This window comes from Cetorhinus maximus, chromosome 15 (assembly GCF_964194155.1).
Source record: "Cetorhinus maximus chromosome 15, sCetMax3.hap1.1, whole genome shotgun sequence".
In the NCBI taxonomy this organism is placed as follows: domain Eukaryota; kingdom Metazoa; phylum Chordata; class Chondrichthyes; order Lamniformes; family Cetorhinidae; genus Cetorhinus; species Cetorhinus maximus.
In genome coordinates, this window is record NC_135893.1 from 20660615 (window position 1) to 20686002 (window position 25388).

At 45.3% G+C, this 25388-nt stretch overlaps 1 protein-coding gene across 1 annotated transcript in view; it reads right to left on the bottom strand.

Moving 5' to 3' along the window:
• The window catches only part of acap3a (ArfGAP with coiled-coil, ankyrin repeat and PH domains 3a), a 331316-nt gene that overhangs the window by 97355 nt on the left and 208573 nt on the right, over positions 1–25388 (bottom strand). Inside the window, exons 5-8 of the mRNA XM_078558003.1 lie at positions 19009–19067; positions 9871–10054; positions 1681–1725; positions 132–227 (exon numbers count right to left, since the gene is read on the bottom strand). Of these exons, the coding sequence (XP_078414129.1) occupies positions 132–227; positions 1681–1725; positions 9871–10054; positions 19009–19067 (384 nt within the window). The remainder of the gene's footprint in view (positions 1–131; positions 228–1680; positions 1726–9870; positions 10055–19008; positions 19068–25388) is intronic.

Below are 25388 nucleotides of genomic sequence, written 5' to 3' on the forward strand. Positions count from 1 at the left end.
CTCACAATTCTCATTAGCGACTCACCACCTGCAATGGCCACAAACTAATTAGAGAAAAAGGAAGCAATAATTTCCACCAATAAGTCCTTAATCTAAAAGCGTAACTGCAACATCATTGAACAGCCTCTCACCTCAGTGGCCAGCTTTTTCATGTATGGATCCAGCTCCTTGAGCAAGTCATAGCCTTGCTGGAAGAAAGTGTACTGGGCATGCATGAATGACAGCATCTGGAACACAGAATGACAAACCAGAGACCAAGTTTTAATATTTGACATTTTTTCCACAATTGATCAATTAAAGTCTCCAAAACAGGAATAGTAGTGCCACAGAATTCTCCCAAATCCAGCTACGGGCTTCCTTTTAATTTTTGTAAATGAGTCTCCTTCCTCCAGCGACTCACTGCAACCCCCCACCCTCCCTAAGTCCAGAGTGCCCATGCCAGGAGGGTTTACTGGTGAATGTTACGCTGTGCGTGAGTATTAAGTGTGAGTGTTATGCAGAATGTGAGTTCATATCCAGTGTTGGAGTGTCACAGTGAGAGTTTATACCCAGTGTTAGCTTGTTACAGTGAGAGTTCATGCCCAGTGTTGGAGTGTTACAGTGAGAGATTATACCCAGTGTTGCAGTGTTACAGTGACAGTTTATACCCAGTGTTAGCTTGTTACAGTGAGAGTTTATACCCAGTGTTGGCTTGTTACAGTGAGAGTTTATACCCAGTGTTGCAGTGTTACAGTGAGAGTTTATACCCAGTGTTAGCTTGTTACAATGAAAGTTTGTGCCCAGTGTTGGAGTGTTACAGTGAAAGATTATACCCAATGTTAGCTTGTTACAATGAGAGTTTATACCCAGTGTTCGCCTGTTACAGTAAGAGATTGTACCCAGTGTTGGAGTGTTACAGTGAAAGATTATACCCAATGTTAGCTTGTTACAATGAGAGTTTATACCCAGTGTTCGCCTGTTACAGTGAGAGATTGTACCCAGTGTTGGAGTGTTACAGTGAGAGATTGTACCCAGTGTTGGAGTGTTACAGTGGCAGTTTATACCCAGTGTTGCCGTGAGAGTTTATACCCAGAGTTGCAGTGTTACAGTGAGAGTTTATACCCAGTGTTGCAGTGTTACAGTGAGAGTTTATACCCAGTGTTGGAGTATTACAGTGAGAGTTTATACCCAGTGTTGCAGTGTTACTGTGAGAGTTTATACCCAGTTTTGGAGTGTTATTGTGAGAGTTTATACCCAGTGTTGCAGTGTTACAGTGAGAGTTTATACCCAGTGTTGCAGTGTTACAGTGAGAGTTTATACCCAGTGTTGCAGTGTTACAGTGAGAGTTTATACTCAGTGTTGCAGTGTTACTGTGAGAGTTTATACCCAGTTTTGGAGTATGTGTCTTAGGCTGAAATCACTAACTGTATTGCCACCAGGATCTTGCTGTTTCTGTCTGAGTTCCATTCTGGAGTTGTGATCTACCAACTTCAACTGCCAACACTCACTGCTTTATATAAAATTTATTAAAGCATTTTAAATCAAATCCAGTTTACATCAGGAAGAAGGAAAAGGTTTCAAAATGTAGAAAATCTAATTGTCCAAGTAAGAAATTTTTAAGTCTGAAATATTTATCATAAAGGACACAGAAGATACAGATACTCCTGCAGAAAGCAAATAAGCAAAGGAAGTCTATCTTACCGCGTCTAATATTTCAAACTTCTTCTTTGCTTGAAGAACGTTAATCTAAGAAAGATAAGATCATGAGTCAGGGTTCCTTATTACATACTGTGAGCTCTAACACATCAGTTGCTGTGATACTCCCTGTTATATTGATGGTTGGTATTACTACTACTAATATTCCCTAATTTATTGAGAGCTGTCACTAATATTCCCTGCTTTGTTGATAGTTGGTACTAATACACTCTGTTTTAGTGTTAGCTAGTATTGGTACTCCCTGTGAGCTCTGGCTATTTGATTGATCATTGCTGCACAGCTCATGCTAAACACGTCAACAGTGCCGTACTGTCTAGACAATGCAGCCAAGAAGGCATCCAGGCTGAACCCTTTGTTGCTATGGAGAACTGAAGATTGGCTGCTTATACACTAGACAAAGAGGGAATAACTGGAGGACCATGCAGATAGTGAGTGATGATTATTTTATATTCATTGTAAGGCATGTTCAAGAAAAATGAAATCTACATTTTACAACAATAATTCATTGTCACCCACAGTTTGAATTGATTGATTTTATTCTAACTGGTCAGAACCACAGTTCATAACGGTTTCGAAGTATGTTAAATGAGCACCGTCTCAGAGGCACAAAGCTTTACTATTTAAGGAGGGGGAAGAATCAGTGGAGCCTGGGCCATATCTATCACACAGACATTGCAGCAGCAACGTGGTGTGGCTGCACATCGCACTGTGTGTTAGTAAACAAACTGGGGCTTTGACAAACGCTGTGATATGAAGATGGTGCTGGTTTCAATAGGGGAAGAGGCTCATGGGATCCCTTAAACCTCAAACAGGAAAATCATTGAATTAATTGATCATATTTCTCCTTGTTTATTTCAGGTGGATCCCCCTCCACATTGTCAAAGAGATAATTGCAGCAAGTCAGCTACTTGGGGAGAGTTACTGAGACTTGGGGGTGGGGTGGGGGGATTGGGGGGGGGGGGGGGGGAGGTGAGGGGGGTGGGGGGGGGGGGGGGGTGGTGTGGGGGGTGAGGGGGGGTGGTGAGGGGGGTGAGGGGGGGTGGCAGGTTGCTGAGCAAAGCATTGGCAAAGCAACACATGTGATTCGTAACACAAAACTAATATGGGGCTGTTACTGAGCGCCATACGGCGTCTAATACACACACTCATACGCATGAGGAGCATCGAGTCAGACAAAAATCACTGTCAGTGGGAGCAGTGATGTAGTACTCTGACATTTTTGACAGTGTAATCTCACTCTTATCTGTATAAGTCTACTGTGACACAGCTGAATGATTCCTGCACGCCTCTCCACATGTTTAAACTAATAGACTCTGTGTGTTTCGCCCAGGGTCGGGGGAGAGTGCTGGGATCTTGGGATTCTGAGGCTCTTAAATGCCCCCTGCACATCGGCAATTAGGGATGGGCAATAGATGCTGGTCTAGCCAGCGATGCCCACATCCCAAGAACGGATTTTTAAAAATTACACACCTTACGCCAGCGATGGATTTCAGGCCGGGGGAGATGTCTGTGGGGGTATTGCACTGCCACCAAGTGGCAGAATGTTGGAACTGAACTCGAAAAGCAACTGGACATCAACTGGCACCCATGGGGCTGGACTGCATTTTGAGCCCACAGAATGAAGAGGAATACGCTGATTTGAGTGAGATTTCGGCTGAATATTGAGTCCGCGTGGCCGGATTATGCACATCAATACGCGACGTGGCAGAAGGAAGAGTTTCAGAGAGTGGTGAGAGTGTGGAACTCGCTACCACAAGGGGCAGAATATCGAGCTTGCGGGCGGACGCATGCCTGGCCTGGCCGAGGGTAAAATGACGCGCGATGACATCGGGCGAGGACATGTTTTATGACATTTTTATTTTGTTCATTAAGTTTTTTTAAACAGCGCTTCATCTCCCTGAGGCAGCTCCATGCTCTCAGGGAGGTTGAAGTGCTCTGTCACGCGCATGCGCAGAGTCCTCCTCCCACCCGCACAGGCAGCGCTCAGCATTTCCGCTTGAGTTCCATGCTGGGCGGGCCAATCTCGGTGCGGTACCGATCGCGGGCAGCAGTCAGCTCCCCAACTGCCTCCGCCCGGCCCCACCCAGCACCAACGCCAAGGGCAAAATCCTGCCCAAGGAGTAGTTGAGGTGAGCAGTGTAGATGGATTTAAGGGGAAACTGGTTAGGTACATGAGGGAGGATGGAATAGAAGGATATGCTGATTGGGTGTGATGAAGCAAGGTGGGAGGAGCCTTGTGTGGAACGTAAACAGTAGCTGGGCCGAATGGCCTGTTTTACCGTGCTGTAAGTTCTATGTCAATGTTTCAGGAGCTGAGATGGGTTCAGAACGGGGAGAAGCTTTACAGATGAGAAGGGCTTAATTTAAACTAGCGCAGTGTGGGGGAAGGGGGGGGGGCACTGGGGTGGGGGGGGAGGGCGTGGTTAAACAGATATGATGAGGAACGAGGCAAATTTCCGAGCACATTATGAATAAGGGAGAAGCAGTTTTAATAGAAACTGTGAGGGTGAGACATTGAGAGGCTAGACATCCAGACAGAGAAACATATTGAGGAAGACAAGAAAATAGGAACACTGAAGGGAATGAGAATAGACAGAAGGGAAAAGCCAGCGAGAGAGATGTATGGATCAGGTTTGCAGTGTTTAAAAACAAATATACAAATCATTTGTACTAAAGTCAGAAAATCAGAAGCACTATTTAGAATGGAGAGACACAATGTTGTAGCTCTGATGGAAATTTGGCCTGGGTCACAGTGAGACCTAGAAGTAACTATTTCCAGCTACAACATTTTAAGAAGAGGTAGAGAGAGAAAAAAGGAGTTTGTGTGGTTTTCTTGTTTAAAACACAATTATAGCCATAGTTTTTATTGATGAGGGAACTCAGAGTCTGCCTGGGTAGAGCTGCAAACTAGTAAGGGATTTGTTGGAAGAACATTGTAGATCAGCGAATAAATTAACAGAGGAGATAGGGAGAAACTTTCCTGGCTCATAAACGGATTGAGAACCAGAGGGCACAGTTTTAAAGTGTTTTGCAAAAGAAGCAAATGCGAGGTGAGAAAAAACTTTTTCACAGCGAGCAGTTAGGGTTTGGAATGCACTGCCTGGAAGTGTGGTGGAGGCAGGTTCAATTGAGGCATTCAAGAGGGCATTGGATGATTATCTAAATAGAAACAATGGGCAGGATTACAGGGAAAAGGCAGGAGATTGGCACTAAGATAAAATGCTCAGAGAGTCAGTGCAGACATGATGGACCAAATGGCCTCCTTCTACACTGTGACAATTCTATGATTAACGGTGAGATTTTTAGACAATTTAGAAGCTTCGAGTTGGAATAGAATTGTAAGTAATGAAACTTTACCTACACTGGCCTAGACTGGGATAATACAGAAGTTTACTGTCAAAATGGGGAGGAGTTCTCAGAATGAATTCGGGGCTGGTTCCCTGCGCTGCAAGTTGCATAGCCAAGAAAAGATTGTAGCGTTAGGTCTGGTTCTGGGTCGCAAAGGAGGTCAGGGAATCGACCTAAAGGCAGAACACGCAAGAAATAGTGACCTTAAAAAAAATATTAATCTCATTAGGTTAAATGCCAGCAATAAAAGTGTTGAACTGGACACTAGCCAATTTCAGGGAGAATGAGTGGTGATTCAGTCCAGTTGAATAAGTTGGGGAAAAAAAATGACAGATCAAATGGCGGTGATGGAATGGGAGATATTTAAATTAAGCGATGGGTGAGGCCCAGGTTATGTACATTCATCCTTGGAGTGAAAGGGCTGTGTCACACAGAATAGAGTGATCTTGGGAACGTGAGGTTCAAATAAGAGCCAGGTGGTCCATTAGGGGGAACGAAACAGAATATGGGAAACAGAAAAGGTCTGAGAAGGGAAACACAGGTTAAGAGGGAGCGTGAAAGAAAGCTACTAGACAATAGAAAGGGAAATAGCAATCCATAAATACAAAGGAATTAAAAGAAAAATGAAGGAAAAGTGGGAACATTCAGAGATGGAGGGGTTATCTTGTCCGGTGCTGCACAGGGGCATTAGAAAACTAAACTTGACACTAAGCAACATAAGGTGATATTCGGAAAGGTCCCTATAAGCTTGGTCAAAGGGGTAGGTTTTAAGTAAAGGAGGTAGAAAGGTGGAGAGGTTTAGGGAGGGAATTCTAGTGCTCAGGGCCCAGGCAGCTGAAGGCACGGCTGCCAAAGGTGGTGATTTAAAATTGGAGATGCTGAAGAGACCAGGATTAGAGAAGCACAGATATCCTAGAGGGTTGTGGGACAGGAGGCGATTACAGAGATGGGGGCGGGTGGATGAAGCCATGGAGGGATTGGAAAAGGAGGATGAGAATTTCTAAATGTAGAGCACCCATTATTCTTGCATAAGACGTGGCCCCCGCTCTATTTACTGCTGGGTGGAATGCGCTTAGCCTGTAGCCTGTCCATCTCTCACCAAAATATAACAGAGGCCTGGCCTGTTGCCTATCAGAAATAGATCTCACTGATTAATCCAAAGCTGGATGTGAAGAGCGCTCGTCTGAAATTCATGCTGTGCCTCATGAACAAAGCAGTTCACAGTCTGCACTGATTTACTGGATGTTACCAGCGGCATTGTGCTTTTGAAATAAGTCTCATTTCTGTTTACCTTTAATTATAGAGGGTTACATCACTGGGACTGAATAAGCGAGCGCCAGTCCCATTCTTTCTTCAACTGACTCACACGCCAAACACACACAGAGGATGTGGCTTTTCCAACAGAAATTGAACACACACTGTCAAAAATGCCCAGCTGTCTGAACATTCAGCGCTTGCTACCTCCAGTCGGACAGATCTGGAATGATTCCTTGTTCTTTTGATCATTCTTGCGATGGCCTTTGGGGAAAATGGAAATTTTTTAAAGATAATTGGCAAAAAGAACCAGAGGGGAAAATGAGGACTTAAAAAAAAAAATGAAGACAGTGATTTGGAGTGCACTGCCCGAAAGGATGATGCAAGCGAATTCAAGCGTAGCTTCCAAAAAGGGAATACGTATTTAAAAAGGAAAAACTGGCAGAGTTATGAGGAAAGAGTGGGAGATTGGGATGATTGGATAGCTCCCTCAGCGAGCTGGCAGGCATACAATGATCCGAATGGCCTCGCTTTGTACTGTTTGACTGCATTGAAACCAAATAAGGAATAGAAATAGGAACCGCTCTCAGCAGCAGTTTAAGTTTGGCTTTGTTCAGTGAGGTGAAAGCAGCTTTATCTTTTAATTCTGTTGAGTTTTAATGTCAGGATCAAGTGCTTCTGACAGTCAATTCCTCTGATGGTGTCAGCCCTCACTATTAATGGAAAATCAATCCATTGAAGTCGGCAGAAAGACAGAGATATGAAGGGGGATGTCGGAAGTAATGAGGATGAATCTTTGTCCCTTTTTTTTAAATGAGGACTCAGTCCTTCATCTAAGTCTGACACGCTAATAGTCAACATAGTATCTTACTGAGATGACACATTGAAGGCTAAATGAAAGATCAAGACATGTGAATTTGCTGCCATCATGTGGTAATTCGAGGTATAACACTGAAAATAAGAATTCGCAACCTTTTCATTAACAGCCCTAGATTTTCCAAAGCTGTGTCATCTCCCGTTTTCATTGGTCTGACATATCTAAATAAAAATCCCTGTGTTTAAGTAACTTCAAGCTAAGTGAGCAAGAAACGGTCACCTGTATTATTTCTGTGTGCCTGGAACTAACTCACTCTCCCCAGAGGGACAGCCCTGTTTACTTAAATCCAGAGAATCTACGCAAAGTCAAGGATTAAGGACACCAAAAGTGTACAGGAATAGTAATGGAGTGTAAACAGCTAAAACTGCTCACTCCAGAGCACTAATAAGCTTCCCACTGATTATCCACCTCATCCTTTTTACCTATTAGTTTACAGGACTGGAACGGAGTGAGTAAAGCCAGTTCCCTGTGACAGGTATACTTCAGGTAGGTGCCTGTATTGTGCGGTTGGCTGGTCCATGGTCACTCCCTTGGAGTATTGCGGATCTGTCTGGATCAGTTATTGGATCATCGAGTCTGCCAGAGCACTGACTTCATTTCAATCTTCATCTTGGAGGCATTTCAGCAACAAAATGTCCCCACCTGAACCCCCCACCTCCCCTCCCAACAAACAATATAAATCACCAGATGGTCAATGGTTTGAGTTCTAAACTCGGAGATTCCAGAAAATTCTCAGGAACGGCATGTTGAGCAGCTCAGCTCACTCCGAAGGAGCTGTCCGCAGGATGGGCACACAGTTCATCCACTGAAAGGCAGCTTCACCACAGACACCGAGCTACATCGACAACTTTTTTGCAAAACACGGTGACACCAGGCCCTGGATACACAGGCACAATCCTAATACCCAGCTTCTCTGTGATACTCTGCCATACTGTCCTGACTCTCAAAGAGTTTTTTCATCAACTCTACAGAGGGGATCTCCATCAAAAATGTTTTATTCAGTGACTAAATTCTGCTCATTTGAATGAATAGGTTTCCAAATCAAGACAAAATTTGCATCCCTGGACAACCGGACGTGTCCTTTCCAGACTCAGGCTGACCCATATGGGTGTCCCAGCATTGAGGGAGCCCTTGATAACTGGTAGCTGAGCCTTGTACTGGAGGAGCCACAGGCTCTGATACCTTGGCATGGGGGCAGGGACACTGGGGAGGGGGGAGGGGAGTGTTTTGCGGTTGATCTTTAGGTCTGTGCAGATTCTGGCACATGTACAGCTGTGACAGAGAGCTGGCAGGGGTTGTCTGGTCCCTGATGTCTTGACAGTCAGCATCATCAATCATATGCATTCCATCTGTTACTGGGCACTCCCTCACCCTGGTCACTGATCGAATGATGGTGATTATATGACCACTGATGCATTGATTGAAGCCCTGGTTTATGGTTCACTCAAATCCCAACATTCAGTGCACATTATCAATTCCAATTTATTCTGTCCCCAGACTGTAGGTCCTTCCTTCTCTCCTTCCTCCGATAACCTTTGGCATTTTAAAACCGAAACAGCCTCACCTGATCAATACAAAAAGCTAAAAGCTACTGCGGATGCTGGAAATCTGATTTCTTAACTGATTTCTTCTCCGCCGATGCTGCCAGACCTGCTGAGTTTTTCCAGGTAATTCTGTTTTTGTCACCTGATCAATACTTCCAGAAATACCTCACCTTCCCCACCCCCCTTTCATTATTCTTGATGGGATTCCTGCTCTATCAGCCTTGGCCTTTCACCTGAGCTTCACAACAAACAGAAATAAAACCCAGAGTGCTTAAGTCACGTCAGGGTGGAGGACAATATCAAAAATGCTTTGGAAAAGTGGCTGGAAGCCAGGCAGAAGGATTACTGCAGTGATTTAATGAGCTGACTTGTTTGCACTCATGAAACACTGCTTCGTCCTATCACTGCTGCAATTGAGTGCTTAGCTTGGGTCATGTTAGCTGCTTTAATGTACCTTATAGTTATCCATTACATCATTCTCCCTACAGATTAGTCCCTCACTGGGGACAAGCTGCTTTGCTGTAAGTCGCACATCAATTTCCATTGCTCGCAACTGGGGAAATATCTCCCTTGATATCCCAGATTGTCTCAGTTTCCTGCTCTCCTCTCCTGAAGGTGCTGACTCCTGGTTCAACAGACACTATAGCTCCAACTAATCCAATCGTCCACCCATTGTGCGTCCGAGCGCACACAATGAATAATGGCAGGCTATTCAGCTGCAGGCACCATCACAGCCATGCCTGATGCTGCCTTTATCCAATGTGCATGACCAAACTTCCTATCACCAGCCACTGTTAAGGGTGGGAACCCTGATATTCTTTTCCCCTCTCTCATCAAGTGATTCTGTGTCCAACTGCGACTGGCCAACTCGCAGCTCGGACTCAGATCAGCGCTGGCCTGGATCTCCCTGGCCCTGGCCATTCACACTCCACAAGCGGCAACACGAAGGCCAAACCTCCCTTGCACCTGGTAGAGCCCAGTTCACACTGGAAGATTGCTCTGATTCTGAAGCAAGCTTGGCACTCGGATCTTTGCGCAGCGAGGGTCCTGGTATCAGAACAAAGCCCTCTTGCTTCTCCCCGCACAGCCAGCCCAGGGAGTTTAGGCTTTAGAGCATCTCCAGAGGCCCTGGTTCATTGTCTTTCTCCATACCTGAAGAACGTAGTCAAGTGCCAGGTGCCTGAAACATTTCCTTGTCATGGTCAGCGTCCCCGTGGCCTCCTCCACCTCATGCGTCTTGTTTCGAGTAGCTTGAGCGTTTTTGATTAACGCCAGGTCCATGTCCTCTCTGACCTTATCAAAATGCTTCTTGGTCTCCTTGAACTTCCGAACATCTCTGCATTTCAACAAGAAACACAAGCGCACTGTTACTCGATTGGGTTGGAGGTAGGGGAAGGGCTGGACAGAGGAATTTCAGAGAACAACTTCAGCTCATCTGTGACTCACACGAAAATATCTCGTAAAGTACTCACCAAATAACAGGCAATCACAGGAGGGAAATGAACCATCCCCCCCTCCCCCACCCGGTGAGGCTCAAGCTGCATTCATTGAATTTAACCAAATTATCATTGGATGAAAGTGGCTTTAAGTGGACATTTGGACAAGGAACTCGAGTGGGCTTGAATATGATTCCCCACATAGTTTGTGGCACTCACTAAAGAGTGGCTGTTTGGATGTGGTATCAGAGGGCAGCCAAAATCCTGGGGAACTGGTACCATTGGGTGGGGGAGGGGGACAGGAGAGGGAGAAAGGTAGGGAACAAAAAATGGGGGAAAACATGTATATAGTTACTGAAGGGCAGCATCATGCTTTATATGTGGTTTTGTGTATTAAACAACTGTTAAAGATGGCATCTATTGGCAGGCTATAATACAAGGTCATGATTTTCCACTGTGCAGGATACGTGCCAGTATCTGGCACACTGAGCGTCTGGCACAAGTGTCGTTCATGGGTTCACTATAAATGCGCACTGTATTAAAGTGCACAAAAAAACTCTCTTCTAACCGAAAAGCATCTGTGGTCCAAATGAAACCCTTTTCTGCTGCACAATGCTCTGATTCTATCCGATTACACAATTAAATCTTTTCTAATCAGAGACTCGGGGGATAATGTGAATGAATCGGATGTACAGTTCTCTTAAGTGACCAGCAGTTGCTTTCCTTTCCTTTGATTCCTGCCCTTGTTTAAGGGATCAAGTCACCAATGACGTTCATCAGTGGTTCTCTGGCGACGGATCTACTCATGTGACCCCAGCCAGATGTTCTCCGTTAAATCCAGCCCACTCTGTGTGCCTCCAGTTTACGGCAAGGAAATCACTGGAGCTGATTTCACTGAGCCACGCCAGTCCAGTGAAATGCTGAAAATACAGTATCTTATCATCTAACAGTAAACACAATAAACCAAGGCCCCCACTTCCCTCTCAAATGGATGTATAAGATCTCATGGCATTATTCCAACATTGATCTGGAGAGTCCTCCCCGGTGTCTTGGCCAATATTCATTACTCAATCACCATTACAAAACGGACTTTACAATCATTATCACATTGATGTTTGTGGGAGCTTGCTGTGTACCAATTGGCTGCCACTTTTCCTACAACAGTGACTAGACTTCAAAGGTACCTCATTGTTTAGAAAGCACTTTGGATGTCCAGAGGTGCTATATAAATGCAAGCTTTTCTTTTTTTTTTTACCCAGTACCTCTACTCCCTCGTGTGATGTGACTTTATCACAGAAGCTGATTAATGCTGCAGGGTACAACTTGCATTCTGATGAGAAAATGTTCTTTCGCACGCACTTACTCATCCCAAAATAGTCTGCTCAATTAATGTAGCTGCATGCTGCATGTACCTGTTATCACCCCCACTGTGGGCTGCTTGAACACAAGAAATAGGAGCAGGAGTAGACCATATGGCTCATCGAGCCTGCTCCACCATTCAATACAATCACGGCTGATCTTGGGCTTCAACTCCACTTTCCCGCCTGCTTCCCATATCCATTAATTCCCTGAGTGACCAAAACCTGTCTATCCCAGCCTTAAATATATTCAACGATGGAGCATCCAGCTAGCCCTCTAGGGTAGAGAATTCCTAAGATTCACAACCCTTTGAGTGAAGTAATTTCTCCTCATCTCAGTCCTAAATGATCGGCTCCTTATCCAGAGACTGTGCCCCTGTGTTTTAGATTCCCCGACCAGAGGAAACAATCTCTCAGTGTCTACACTATCGAATCCCTTCAGAATCTTGTATGTTTCAATGAGATCACCTCTCATGCTTCTAAACTGGTATCATTATAACTCAACATGGCAACTGGTCCGTCCTGCTTATTCTTCCTTGAAGGAGAAAACAGCTAATAAAGAAAGGCCCCCACTTTCTCCCATGCCCCCCAACATTTATCCTCTATCCCATATGGAGCTGGAACCCTACAACTCCTGGGAACAGTGACCATACCAGGTACAATACATGAGAAAGTAGGAAGACTTTCAACAGTCCGGGGTTTGGGTAAACCTCGTTCTTCATTTTCCTACTCAACGTATCTTTTCAAACTGTTGAATCTGTTTGCTCACTTTCCATGATAACGTACGGTTACCTCTGGAGGAAGAAGTGTTGCCTGGTTCCTTTTCTTATTTAGAAATTTCTCATTGAACTTGTGTCCCCTGCTATTCAAACTCTTCACCGTGGTAGAAAATCTACCTCCATAGGGGCAGAAAATTTGGCAAAGTTTGGTAACACTAGGCCCCTGTCCGTTCCGCACCAATGGATTTTCTGCCATGTGTGATGGGGTGTGGAATGCACCTGTATGGGTAGATAGAGTCAAACTGGACGATGATAATGGAGCATCTGGAGCGTCAACGAATCACACCGTCCATCATAACCAACAATACACTCACCGCACATCCAGGGGAAGCACAAACCAACAATCACATCAGTACGGTACCCAAAAAATGAGACTATCTCTAATGCAGAGCAATGGGCTAATACAGGGATCCCTAAACTGTGGGTCGTGGACCCCAGTGGGGTCGCCAACCGCAAAGCAACAATGGCGGCCATGGAGCTCAGACTGTATTTTTGCAGCTGCGCAGCCCATTTAAATGTTTGTTTCTGTCGGTGGGCGTGGCTTAACTGTCCGTTCTCTGAGGCCTGATCACTGCTACAACCGCGGCCTGTAAAAAGGTGGGTCTTTTATCAGGGAATCCAGCAGTTTTAAACCACAGCACCCCCCCCACCACCGCTCTGCTCAATCAACTCCCCCCATTCAACAACTCTCTCTCCTCCCCCACCCTCTCAATGCCCCCCCCAGCATAGCAGCTCTCTAATCCTACCCCCACCCCAATTTTCACCCTGGGGTCACACAAAGTCTGATGCATTAAAACGGGGTCACCTCAGGCACTGGGTTAATATTTGCCAATGGGATTTTTCCAATTCATAAGAGGCAGCACAGTTCACTTTAATTGGATTTAAGATGTTTGCAGGCCTCTAGCTCCTATGTCAATGGCTATTGCCCACCTTGCCCCTCCCTTCCCCTCCATTGACAAACTCCTAATTAGAAACTGCCGGGAGTTGTGGCCTGAATATTTAAATTAGACTGAACCCAGGCCAGGGTCAGGAACAGGTCAGACCAGCAAATTCACCGCCGACACACACACCCCGACAAGAAAATTTTGGAAGACACAAGTTCAGTGTCTTCGGAATTTCTGGAGGCTGCACTCAACAGCAGACAGGGCTGGTCAAAAACTAGACGAAAGGGTAAACTCGACCACAACAGCTTGTTATGTGGTACCTCTGTCATGATAAAATGTCCTGCGGTGCTTCACAAAGATGTTATATCAGGCAGATACCAACACCGAGACACATAAGGAGACATTATTAGGTCATATGACCAAAAGCTTGATTAAACAGGTAGGTTTTAAGAAGTGTCTTAAAGGGGGAGAGAGATAGAGAAGCAGAGAGGTTCAGTGGCGAAATTCCAGAGCTTAGGGCCCAAGCAGTTGAGGACACGCCCACTACCGCTGGAGCAAAGGAAATGGAGGATGTGCAAGTGGTCAGAACAGGAGGAACACAGAGATCTCAAACGAGGAGATTATAGAGATAGGGACGGCCAAGGCCATGGAGAAACCTGATCACAAAGATGAAAATGACAAAATTGAGGTGTCATTGGACTGGAAGCCGATGATCTGTGAGCAGAGAGGTGGCGGGTGAACGGGATTTGGTGTGAGTCTGGATTTGGGGAGCAGAGTTTAACAGCAGGGAATAAAAATTAACTCTTCACATAACCCTTGCTAGTTCATCTCAATTTTTCCCCAGTAGGTTTCAGTACTGAACAAGTTAACCCAGTGGTTCAGGAATTGCCACTAAAATCTGCTCATGGCCAACACTGGGCTTTAGCAGATCAACTTGAAATCTCAGTGAAATTACCGTACAGGAAAAGAACAAAGGTCACTTGTGCCCCTGCCCCACCCCCCAACACTGCTGCTGTGTTCTCAGTCAATTCAATGCTGCCATAGCAACAACCTCCTTCCCAGAAGATGCACTGCCACCCATTCATTTGATTTATGTGTCTCTAAATTCAAAATATCACATTGGCAGCTCGGGTTAATCCTGCTAGAGTGCATGCCTCTTAATATTCACAGAGGACGGCTCCCAGAGGCTGAGTGACATTAGCATTACTGCGATCAGATGTGGTCTGTTCAGTTTGCCATTTCTCAGCTGAATATAACAAAAGTGTTCCCTAAAGGGCGGCGTTAACAGAGAAAGCATTGCATTGATTTTCAGGAAGTAGGGAAGACGATTCCTTGGACGTGACGATAACTACGGCGGTGTTTTTGTTGATAGACCGGCTTCAATGGCAGGATAATCGTATTAAAGGCTTTACAAATAATCCCGCACCAATGCCTGCTCCGAGTGTAAAGCTGGGGCTGCCTCAGCCAACATACCTTCACTGACAATTCATACACGGCTGAGGCGAAAGGGCCTCAACACCAGGGTCGCCAACTTCTCCAGGAAAGGCAACGGGCTCCAGGAATTGAAGATTAAACTGCTAATTGAAGATTAACTGTGGAGAAATCTCACAGGGGCACTCCAAAAATTACTGTCTCTAATTATCTGAACACTTGTTTATTAATTATGAAAATGTCGGAAGATGGTTAAAAAAAAGGCCCTTTGATGGACAGTCAAGAATCATCCAGTTTGGTCGTAAGAAGGTTTTTTGATTTCCAGTTGTCTGGATGGACATGATCGGTAACCAATGGCAGGGCAGTTAGAGGCAGGGAGTCACGTGATCAAACCTCCACGAATACCTTCAACCAGAGTTGGCTGCCTTACCTGACTACGTTGCCCACAAACAAGAGTTAGCTGATCTAAGTAGGGTGTGCTGCAATGTGCCTCAGTGCACTAGTTTAAGGGAGGATAAACCAGCCAGGTTTTCCATTCCATTCACTCCTATCCTGTGACTGGAGGGACCTCAGGTGAAGGATAGGATTGGGCCTAGCAGTGATTGGTCACTCGTGAAGATCCTGCAGGTATTTCCCACCTAGGCCCAACCACGAGGAATAGGCCTTCCAGCAAGGGTACCAGAGGGCAGCCAATAGCTGTTGAGTGGGAAAGGGAAGGAGCAGAAAATACTGAATAGGTTCAGCTCAATTTTTGATGAATTTTTCACACAAATGGTTAACCTATCTTTCAAATGCTGACAGGCCTTCTGTTTATTCCTGTCATTTTCTACTTTTATTTCACACCTCCTGTATTCACAGCTTTTCGCTATTCTGTATTTAAGGTTAAAATGAACAGAGTTGCAACCAGGGAGTGAGTTTTCCCACTTGAATTCCTTCAGATGTCACTGAACCATGAATGGTTCTCAGGGAGCCTAACAATGCGGCCAGTGTGGAAAATGGATGTACCGGTCAGCCATTCGCAAAGCCCCAATTGTAACCTCACTCACTGTCATAGGATCCCCTTTAGAAAGTGTATTTTGCCAACCGAGTGTTGTGTCCTTGGCATCTCAGGAAGGGCATAGCAAACATATAATGCCAGAGGGAAATTCTGTGAAGCTTGCTGCCCACAGTTACAGGTTGAAGTGTCAGGCCCAGCACCTGTTGTGCTAATTTTATTTTCCAATTTTCTCCCTTCTCTCTTCCTGTGATCTGGTTCCTCAGGGACTGGCAGCTTTCTTATACCTTGCCCAAGCAGCTGTCGATCCTGCTATCACAGCATGCTCCTGAAGGATCTCCCGCTTTACAACCTCCATCGACTTGAGCTCATCCAAAACTCTGCAGCCTGTATCCTAATTCTTGTTCCGTTATCCATGTGCTCGCTGACCAGGGCTGGCAAGATCTCAATTTTAAAAATATCCTCCTTGATTTCAAATCCCTCCGTGGCCTCTCCCCTTTCCCTATCTCTGTAACTTCCTCCAGCCCCACAACCCTCCAAGATCTCTCCACTCCTCCAATTCTGGACTCTCTCTCTGGCTATCATCCATCCACCATTGACAGATGCGCTTCTAGTTGCCTGGGCCCTCCCAAAGCTAAAAGCTCTGGAATTCCCTCCCTTCACTTCTCTGCCTCTCTAATTTTGTCTCCTCCTTTAGGATGCTCTGTAAACCTGCCTCTTTGACCGGCCATCTGTCCCAATATCTCCTTTAGGTGGCCTGGTGTCAAATTTTGTTTGATAATGCTGCTGTGAAATGGCTCATGATGTTTCATTGTGTTAAAGGCGTTATACATACACACATGCTGTTGCTGAACCTAGACAGGGAATGTTTTGACTGTCTGGGGGCAGAGGAAGGGTGGGAGTCTGTAAGAACTGAGCTCGGCACTGTCCTCACCCAAAATCTGTCTACGAACACGTTCCGGCAGGAGTGATCCGGAGCGTGAAGCCCGGCTGATTATCCCATCGAAAGGGAACGGGATATATACTGTCCTTGAAATGGAAACACCTGCAGGGCTATGGGAAAAGGGCAGGGGTGTGGGCCTAATTAAACAGTTGCCTCAAAAAGCCAGCAAGAGCATGATGGGCCAAATGGTCTCCTTCTGTGCTGTACTATTCAATGATTCCACACCTCAGGAGCACTCAGAGCTGCAAACACCTCCTCGCCCAGCAGGAATTAACACCTTTAGCAAAACGTAGGAAGGAGAGAAGATTGGAAAATATCTTTTCACAACTTCATCTTAACACCTCTCAGCTCAGCAACTGTGGTTCATGAAACTAATTCCATTTACATTTCTTCACCAAAACATGAGAAAATGTGTACATTGTTGAACTGGAGACACATCATGTACATTCCTACTCTCAATCATTCAAAACCAGGGGAAAAAAACTGGATGGAACTATTCAGCAGGTATGTTGCTAAAATACTGAACTAGCAAACAGAGGGAAGTATGCCCTTCAGTCTAATCTTCTCCCTCCTGCAGATTTTGAAATCCTAAGCTTCTCATCACCGCCCCTTGAATAATCTCATGTTCTTTCCTCACATTCTTGCCAAGCTTGCTGATGGCCTATTCTGTAGACCTGGGCCTGTCGCAGAGGTTTTGTTTTTTTGCTTCATGGAGGGACGAATGCATCAACCCCATCACCTGATTTCCAACACAATGGTTCCCAACCGTAGCCAGGCTCTGTGGCAATGCCCCAGCAGGAGGAGGTTTACCCAGGATTACATAGGCCAGGATTTCTCCCTCGTCGGGCGGGCTCAGCGAGTCCGGGCAGGGGGCAGTCAGGAAGCCGACCGCCACGCGTGATTTCATGGCTGGTGGGCCTATTAAGGCCCGCCCGGCGTGAAACGCCAGCGGCAGCGCTCAGCGCGGCCTGTGTGGGGAGGGCGAGCGTGCAGCTTTGCACATGCGTGCAGGCACACGCTAGAAAAGCTCCCTGAGCCACTGAGCTGCCTCAGGGAGATGAAGAGTTTAAGAATTAAAAATAAATAATTTTAAATTAATAACAAAAATGTCCCTCTTGTGGCTCTGTCACTTGAGCAGGGACATGTTCTTTATGAAATGTTAAAATTTTAATTTTATTTTTAAATGCTTTATGAAACCTCATCCCGCCCGCGGATGAGGTTTCCTAAAAAGTGCAAAGGCTGCTTGGCCTTTTTGCCTGGTTGGACGAGCAGCGAGAATTAACATTTCATTAAATCTTTAAAGGTCTTAATAGGCCTTTTAATTGTTGGCGGGCGCTACCGACTCCTGTGTGCATCCGCCGACTGAAATATTGCGCATCATTTTACATTCGAGTGGGTCGGGTGTGCACCCGCCTGCTCAGTGAAAAACCCTGCCCATAGGATACACTGCACAGAAACAGTGCTTCACACCAGCCTCCTCCCATCTTTCTTCAGCCAAATCGACCACTGTAACCCTCCATTCCCTTCTCCCTCATCTGCTTGCCTAGTTTCCCCTTAAATGCACCTACGCTATTCACTTCAACCACTCCCAATGGTAGCGAGTTCCACATTCTCACCACTCCTTGGGTACATTTGTGCTGTAATTTTAATTTGTATTGTTCTGGGTCTTCACAGTCTACCACTGAACAATAAAGGTAAAGTCAAATAAATTGACGGTATTGATCAACTTCACACACAGCAAGCAGCTCCTGCTCGCTTACAAACTCCACCCTGCACCTTGTCTCCAGTCTGATTCTCTTGTTTATGGGCTGATTCGATAGTTGGGTGATCCTGTTGAAGGGCCCCTCTAGCCTACCATTTCCCCACCTGTGAGCGTTATGATTCGCTGAGGGTCACCTCCCCCAATTCCAGCATTGGCAGAGAACTCACTGGTGCAGAGGGGTCATCGATTTGTTCTCATTATTAAACTAATGTGTGATTACCCATATTACAACTACACATCAAAAGCACGTCATTGGCTGTAAAGTGCTATGAGATGTCCTGAGTTTATGAAAAGGCTTTGATATAAATACAAGTTTATTTTTCCTTTTGCAACAACCAGGTTCTTTTTCAAATGCTGTGCATTTGCTGCCTTTATTTAATTCCTAGGTTCTCTTTTTACCTCCTTGAGGAAATGGGATTATGTCCGAACCTACTGACAGCTAAAAACACAAGATCGAAAGGGATGCTGTACATATATATATGTATATATCGAGTCACCCTGACACCGAACTGGTTGTGGAGCTTGCTGTCCATATTTTCCTACACCACCACTTCCTGTTATCTACCCTGCCCATCAAAGTATTTTTTAAAAAAACAAACACAGCTGTGAGTCCAGGAACTGGGACAGTTCTGGTCAATTTATTTCATTCAGTGGCAAGCAATGTCCAGGCAGAGGTCGCCAGGAATGATACTGGTGTACTCACTCTTTTACAAAGTTATTCAGCTGCATCCTGACAGACCTCTGAGCTTGATCGGAGAGAATCTGTAATGAGAAAAGGGACAATCATTACCATCTGGATATTACTGCAACAGCATCTTCATGGATGTTTCTTTTATCATGAGGTCTGCCTCAAGAGTTTAAACTGAAGAGGTGGCTTTTGTGATCTGGTACTCCAGTAACTCATAGATCTGAGGAAATAAAGAACTGTGTGTGCCAGTTGTCTCCTGAGATCCACTCCCCAAGTGTCACTCCCCTTTGTGTGTGCCAGATCAAGAATTCGCGCTTATAAATCTTCAAACTCTGCAAGAAAGTTATTTGACACAGGGTATGAGCACAGAACTAGGTTTAAATTAATCGAGCCTGGAGCAAGGTTAGAAAAAGCTTGTTTTCCTTATCTTGCTCTTATGTTTTCCAGCAGAGGTCATTGGACAGTAACAATGAGCAGGAGCCAATGATAAATCTACTCCTGCCACACTGAGTGTGATAAAGCTAAGCCAGTGTGGTGCAGGGATCAAACTCAGATGCTTCCAAGTCTAAGAGACAGGTCATTTAGGATTGAGATGAGGAGAAATTTCCTCCCTCGGAGGGTGATGAATCTTTGGAATTCTCTGCCCCAGAGGACTATGGGGGCTCAGTCATCGAGTATGTTCAAGACTGAGATTGATAGATTTCTACATATTGAAAACATCAAGGGATTCAAGGGATAGTGGAGGAAAATGGTGTTGAAGTAGATGATCAGCCATTATCTCACTGAATGGCACAGTGGGCTTGAAGAGCTGAATGGCCTCTTCCTGCTCCTGTTTCTGATGTTCTTATATGTCTCCACAGCACACTACATGGTGGTATGGTATAGAGCAGGTGGCTCACTCACCCATTTGAACCTTCAAGGCAGTTCATCTGTTTAATTCATGAAGTTACATGATGATGCTGCCAGGATAAAACATTGTAGGGTTGCCAACTATCCCGGATTATCCAGGAGACTCCCAGAATGGAAGGTCAATCTCCCGGCCAGTGCCACTGGCACCCTCCCCCAATGAGTGCCCACAATTACAGATGCTGCAGTTCCCAGTCTGCTTTCTCACTGGGTGAAGTCCCACCCAGTTGCTCCAGGATTGGTTACTGGACCTTTGTCGTTGAAGTCACCTAGTCCTCTATTGGTGACCAACTTGTGTCAATCAACAAGGACTTGTGCTCAGGCTGTCAAAGTGGCGACACACAAGAAACAATGAGGCCCATTCGGATTTTGCCCAAACGCGGAGTTCGTTATTAGAAATCCAAATTTTCAGTTATATTTAAACTACAACAGAATGAATCACGTTGTCAATGTTTAAAGCAATCATTTTCCTAAACTTATTAAAGTGGTGGCTGAGGTGCTGCACTCTCAGGAATCTTTTACTTTAACACTCCTTCCCCCAGATGGACCTCTCTCCGTGCCCTTAGGTCAACCCGAACACAAAATACTCATTTTTTGTTTTGCACTTTTCCCTTCCAATGGAGGGGTTCCCACTCCAGCCTTCTCCACACAGCAGAATATGTCTTATCTCCATTCTAAGGGTCTGGAGCTCAAGCATGATTGAGGCTCATTGCCTGAGGTGGGAGTGGAGAGGTGTGTGTTCAGGTACAGAATTGCTCCATCATTCATGAGCAGGACTAGTGGCTTTCAGGCTCCTGTTCTTTCTGCAGCCTTTGTCACTTTCCTTTCCCAAACACCAGGCCGTCAAGGTGCTAAATGCCCATAAGGATAGTTGTAACACCGCCTTAAAATAAAAACCCCTATTGTATTCTCCATCCCAAATGTCACATGATCAAGTGACACATGATCAAACCTCCAGGAACACATCCGACCAGCATTGGCAATCCGAGAACTTTTGCATCAAGCCTCCCTGCAATCCCTCGGATTACAAGCCGCGATTCAGACAGTGATCCATTTGTCATAGCCTTGGAGTCAGTTTCTCAGAGTTATATTTCACTTTCTCCAAGTGTGGGAACAGCACATGAAGGGTGATGATCAGTGGCTCTCATATGCTCCCCAGATGCAAAAAATTATGTTGTTACTTCATTCATTAGGGGAATGTTAAGGAAAAGAAATCTTCTTTGCAAATTTCTGAAAAAGGCTGGGAATTTGGGAAAACAACATAACATAAACAGCTGATGCTTATAAGCCTTCAGGATTATAGAATTATGTATTATTTACTGTGAGAATGAAGATGACTGAAGCACATGCGTCAATACATAAGACCAGACAGATTCTGCCAGATATGTAATAAATATTTGGCAGTGCAGTAACCATGTGATATTATATCCGAGCCAAGTTGATGATAAATTAAATCCACTAGCACTTCCTCTCCAGACTGTTAGTCAGCACCTCTAGTGCCTGTGACATTAATAGCACTATCGCAGATATAAGCAATTAGCAGAAACTTGATCCTGCCCACTCCCCTCTGCTCCCCTCCACCTCTGGAGGGACTGACTCATGCTGGGTACAGATCCACAGGCACTGGCCACCATCCAATCCCTCATCAAACCGACCATTCTTTATGTGGGGCCTAGGCAGTGAGTGTTGGCAGGCCATTCTCCCATGGGGTAGGGGATGGGGGTGGGGGGGAGGGTAGGTCACAGCAGCTTTCTCCTATCCTCACCATCACCCATGCATGCAGACTTTCCTGCAGAAGTCATTCAATGGCATTCAGGGCTGAGGACCTCGCCTGATGTTTTTCTTCACCCGAGCCAGGGATACTGAGGCTAGTTGGAATATTCCTATTGCCACCCTGCACAAATTTGTCTAAATCAGCATTATGGATTAAGCTTGAAATCTTCCTGGTTTATATACAGTATTGACGACAAATTAGTCTCATAAGCCAGCTGTCTGTCTTCACACAATTTCTGATTGTAACTGTTTATCATAACCATTACCTTGCCAGTTAATGACACATATAATACTCTACAACGATTCTGGCCATAGAGGGCTACATAGAATTCAGGGTGTTTAATGTTACTGTACTGGGTGGGTTACTTTGTAAATGTATCATTGAGGTTGAAGACCGTTAACAGATTGCAAGTCAACTGGATAATAAAATGACTGAGGTCATAAATGTCCATAAGGGTTGTTGCAAACACCACCTCAAAATAAAAATGCAGCTCATCAAAGGAGGAGCACTTGCTAACAACAGATGTGGCATTTCGTTGACACTCATAACTACACTGACATCCTGGCTACTGAAAGGAATTACAAGTCTGACTCAGTGCAGCTGATGGGGGTTTTACCATAATGTGTATTACATTCCCATCTGTACTCAGTTGTACATTCACAAAGTGCAAGGCCCTGTCATTCAATAAAGTAATGGGGTCATGTGAAAGAGCTGGCAGGCTGAGGGGGCTGTAGTCAATGAGTACCCTGGACTTGGGGGATGTCTGCTGACTGTGTGAACCCCAGAGTTGTTTCCGGTTCAAGGCTTGTGCCTATGAGGGAACACTGGGCCACTGCAGATTCCTAAAGCCATTGAAGTCGGCTGACGAAATGTGAGATTGCTAGACTGCAGCTCAAAAAGTTCATCAGTCAGCATAACTCTGCGACGAGCAGCCCACCTCCTGTTCCTACGAAAAACATCTCCCTCAGCTACAAAGCTGAACTCAGCAGTCTAATGGATGTCCACTGGGCTGGATTGGTGAACAAACCAATTACACTGTCGCCACTGACACGTAACTTGATATCCACCCCCTCTGTTCACTGCCAACCCCCACCGCCCCCTCCAACCGCCCCCTAACCCCCTGCACACTGGATAAAGACTGTACGATCTACAGACTGCTCTGTAACAAGTCCCCAAGGTTACCACCGTCACCAAGGACGAGGGATCACCCCCTCCAGGTCACACACTATTCTGATGTTTATACATACTCTTTTCCTTACATCAGCACCCTGCCACAATCCTGGAGATTCCTGCCTAACACCATTATGGGATAACAATTCATTCACTGACTGGAGTCACTCAAGGAGAAGACCTACCAGCACCACAAGTAGGGATGGGCAATAAAAGGGGCCCAAACCAAGTAGCGGGCGCTTCTGGGGCTGCAAGTAGGCCATGGGATGAAGACAGCCATGACGTCCGGGCCCAGATAAGTCCTAGGTTTTGGATGTAGAGGGGCCGGGAAGCACAGGGAGTGGGGGTGGGGTTAGGGGGCACGTTTTGGAGGCCAGGTAGGGAGGAACGAAGGGAGCTAACATTTTGGGGGGAGGGATCACCCTATCTGCACAGGGCATCCCCCGAATGATATGTCCCCCATCTTTCCCACAAAGCTGTTTTAAAAAATGGCCTTCTCACTCCCACCTGCCTGCCGATGCCAACTGTATTGTGGCGTGGGCAGCATAATATTCTGGTCAACTGGATTAGTAACAAGCTCAATTGCCTGTTTATTATTTATTTAAAAAGGGTGAGCGGGCTGCCAATTTCGGTGCCCACCTGCCTACTGCCCTACGGGGACCGGGTCAGGGGTGTGTGGTGGACTAGCCGCTCATCATAGTTTCCTTCCCCATCCCCCCGCCACTGAAAACAAACCAACAAAATCCAGCCAATGAGTTCAAAGCTCACCAAGGCTGCTGGGGGGATTTAAGTTTAATAAATTAATTAAAAAGTCCCATCTCATTAATAATGATCACGAAACTGCTGGATAGTCGTAAAAACCCACCAGGTTCGCAAATGCCCCTCAGAAGAATGAATCTGACATCCTTCCCCAGTCTGGCCAATGTGTGACTCCAGACCTACAGCAATGCGATTGACTCCAAGGATTAGGAGTGAGAGTGAGTGCATCGGAAGGGACCGAAATCATACACACACTGGGTGAAATACATGAACGAGGTAAATTTCTGTCTGTGGAAATGTCCTCGTCAGCAACACAACATTTCTGCTGAGGCAGAAGGAATTATTTGATGGATAATTTAGGGATGGCAACCGCCCCAGGTATAGACATGGTCAGCAAGCAGCCACAACAAGGGCAGGTAGTTGGAGAAGCAGCAAGTGCCACGCCAGCACTATACACAATACACTGGCAATCAGTTAATGGCAGGAGCCTGAAGAGATTTGCTTCCTTAAGAAGGCACATCAGGAGTCAATCTCAGCCTGTTAAACCCTATTTGGACTGCACCAATCTCTATTCAAGGGCTATGATGCGCTGCTAGAGAACAAGATAAAGATCAGGCAAGAAAGAGAAATCAGCAGTAATCCCATTCCTTTAACCAGAAGAATGAACTTGATGGGATGCAGATATTCCCAGCGGAGTGTAACTGATGTCACTGTAGAAATAACATTCTGTTTCAGAGATGGAGTGACCCACAGGGATTTCGTTCTACTGAAGTTCAGCATTGAACTGGAATTGCATTTCCACAGCACTGCCTCACACACTGAGAAACACGGTTACATAAACTGCACCCAGTCACAATACTACAAGTCACACAGCACTCTCTTCCAGCTCTTTTCGTTTTTTTGTTTAATGAGATATATCGTTTTCAAAAAGCTTTGAAATTCTTCCTTTCCACGGAAAGCCATCATCTGGTCACATTTACAGCTTGCATTGAGGAGCTAAAGGATTGGGTGTCCAGGTACACAAATCACTAAAATCTACTGTTCCAATATAAAATATAATCTAAAAGACTAATGGGATGCTAGCCTTTATCTCAAGGCAGTAAGAATACAAAGGGAGAGCCTTCAGTACAATGTATAAATCGAGGTCTATGGAATAATAGATTATGTTAAAGCTGGTTATTTTAAACTAGTTGGTATAATACTGGTATATGCAGAAGCTGCCTGTAATCTGGCATATAGAAAACAAACATGTATAAAACTGGTATAACTACGATCAGTATAGATAAAACTAGAATAATTCTAAAACTGGTAAACTAGGCAAATATACGATGAGAGCCAGGCATATTTCACTTGTAATCATTAAACGTTCCCTAATTATGACAATATTTTGTTGGTGTCCCTCAAACTGGAAAGGTGCCAGTGGGCAGTTTGCCAATGATAACATTAGATTTGCAGCTGGCAGGCAGCCCATTGGTAAAGTGTGTTAATTCAATCCATAACACTGTATCGTGCATTGTTAGGACATAGATATTCCACTGCGATTGTCCACGTGGTGACCGCTGACTTTGAAGGAAGACATGGTCCAAGCAACATTGACTGTGCTGCAGGGGACAAGCAATCCAACACCACATCTTGAGGGCAATCTCCTTACCAATGCTGAACACCAAATGCCTGCAGAAATATGTGTTTTATAGTGTATACTTGGGAGGAATTGCTCCCAGCTTCACATTTTCCCATGGGCAATTAAGTAACTTAGAATCATAAAATTCTGGGATCATCTTGGAAT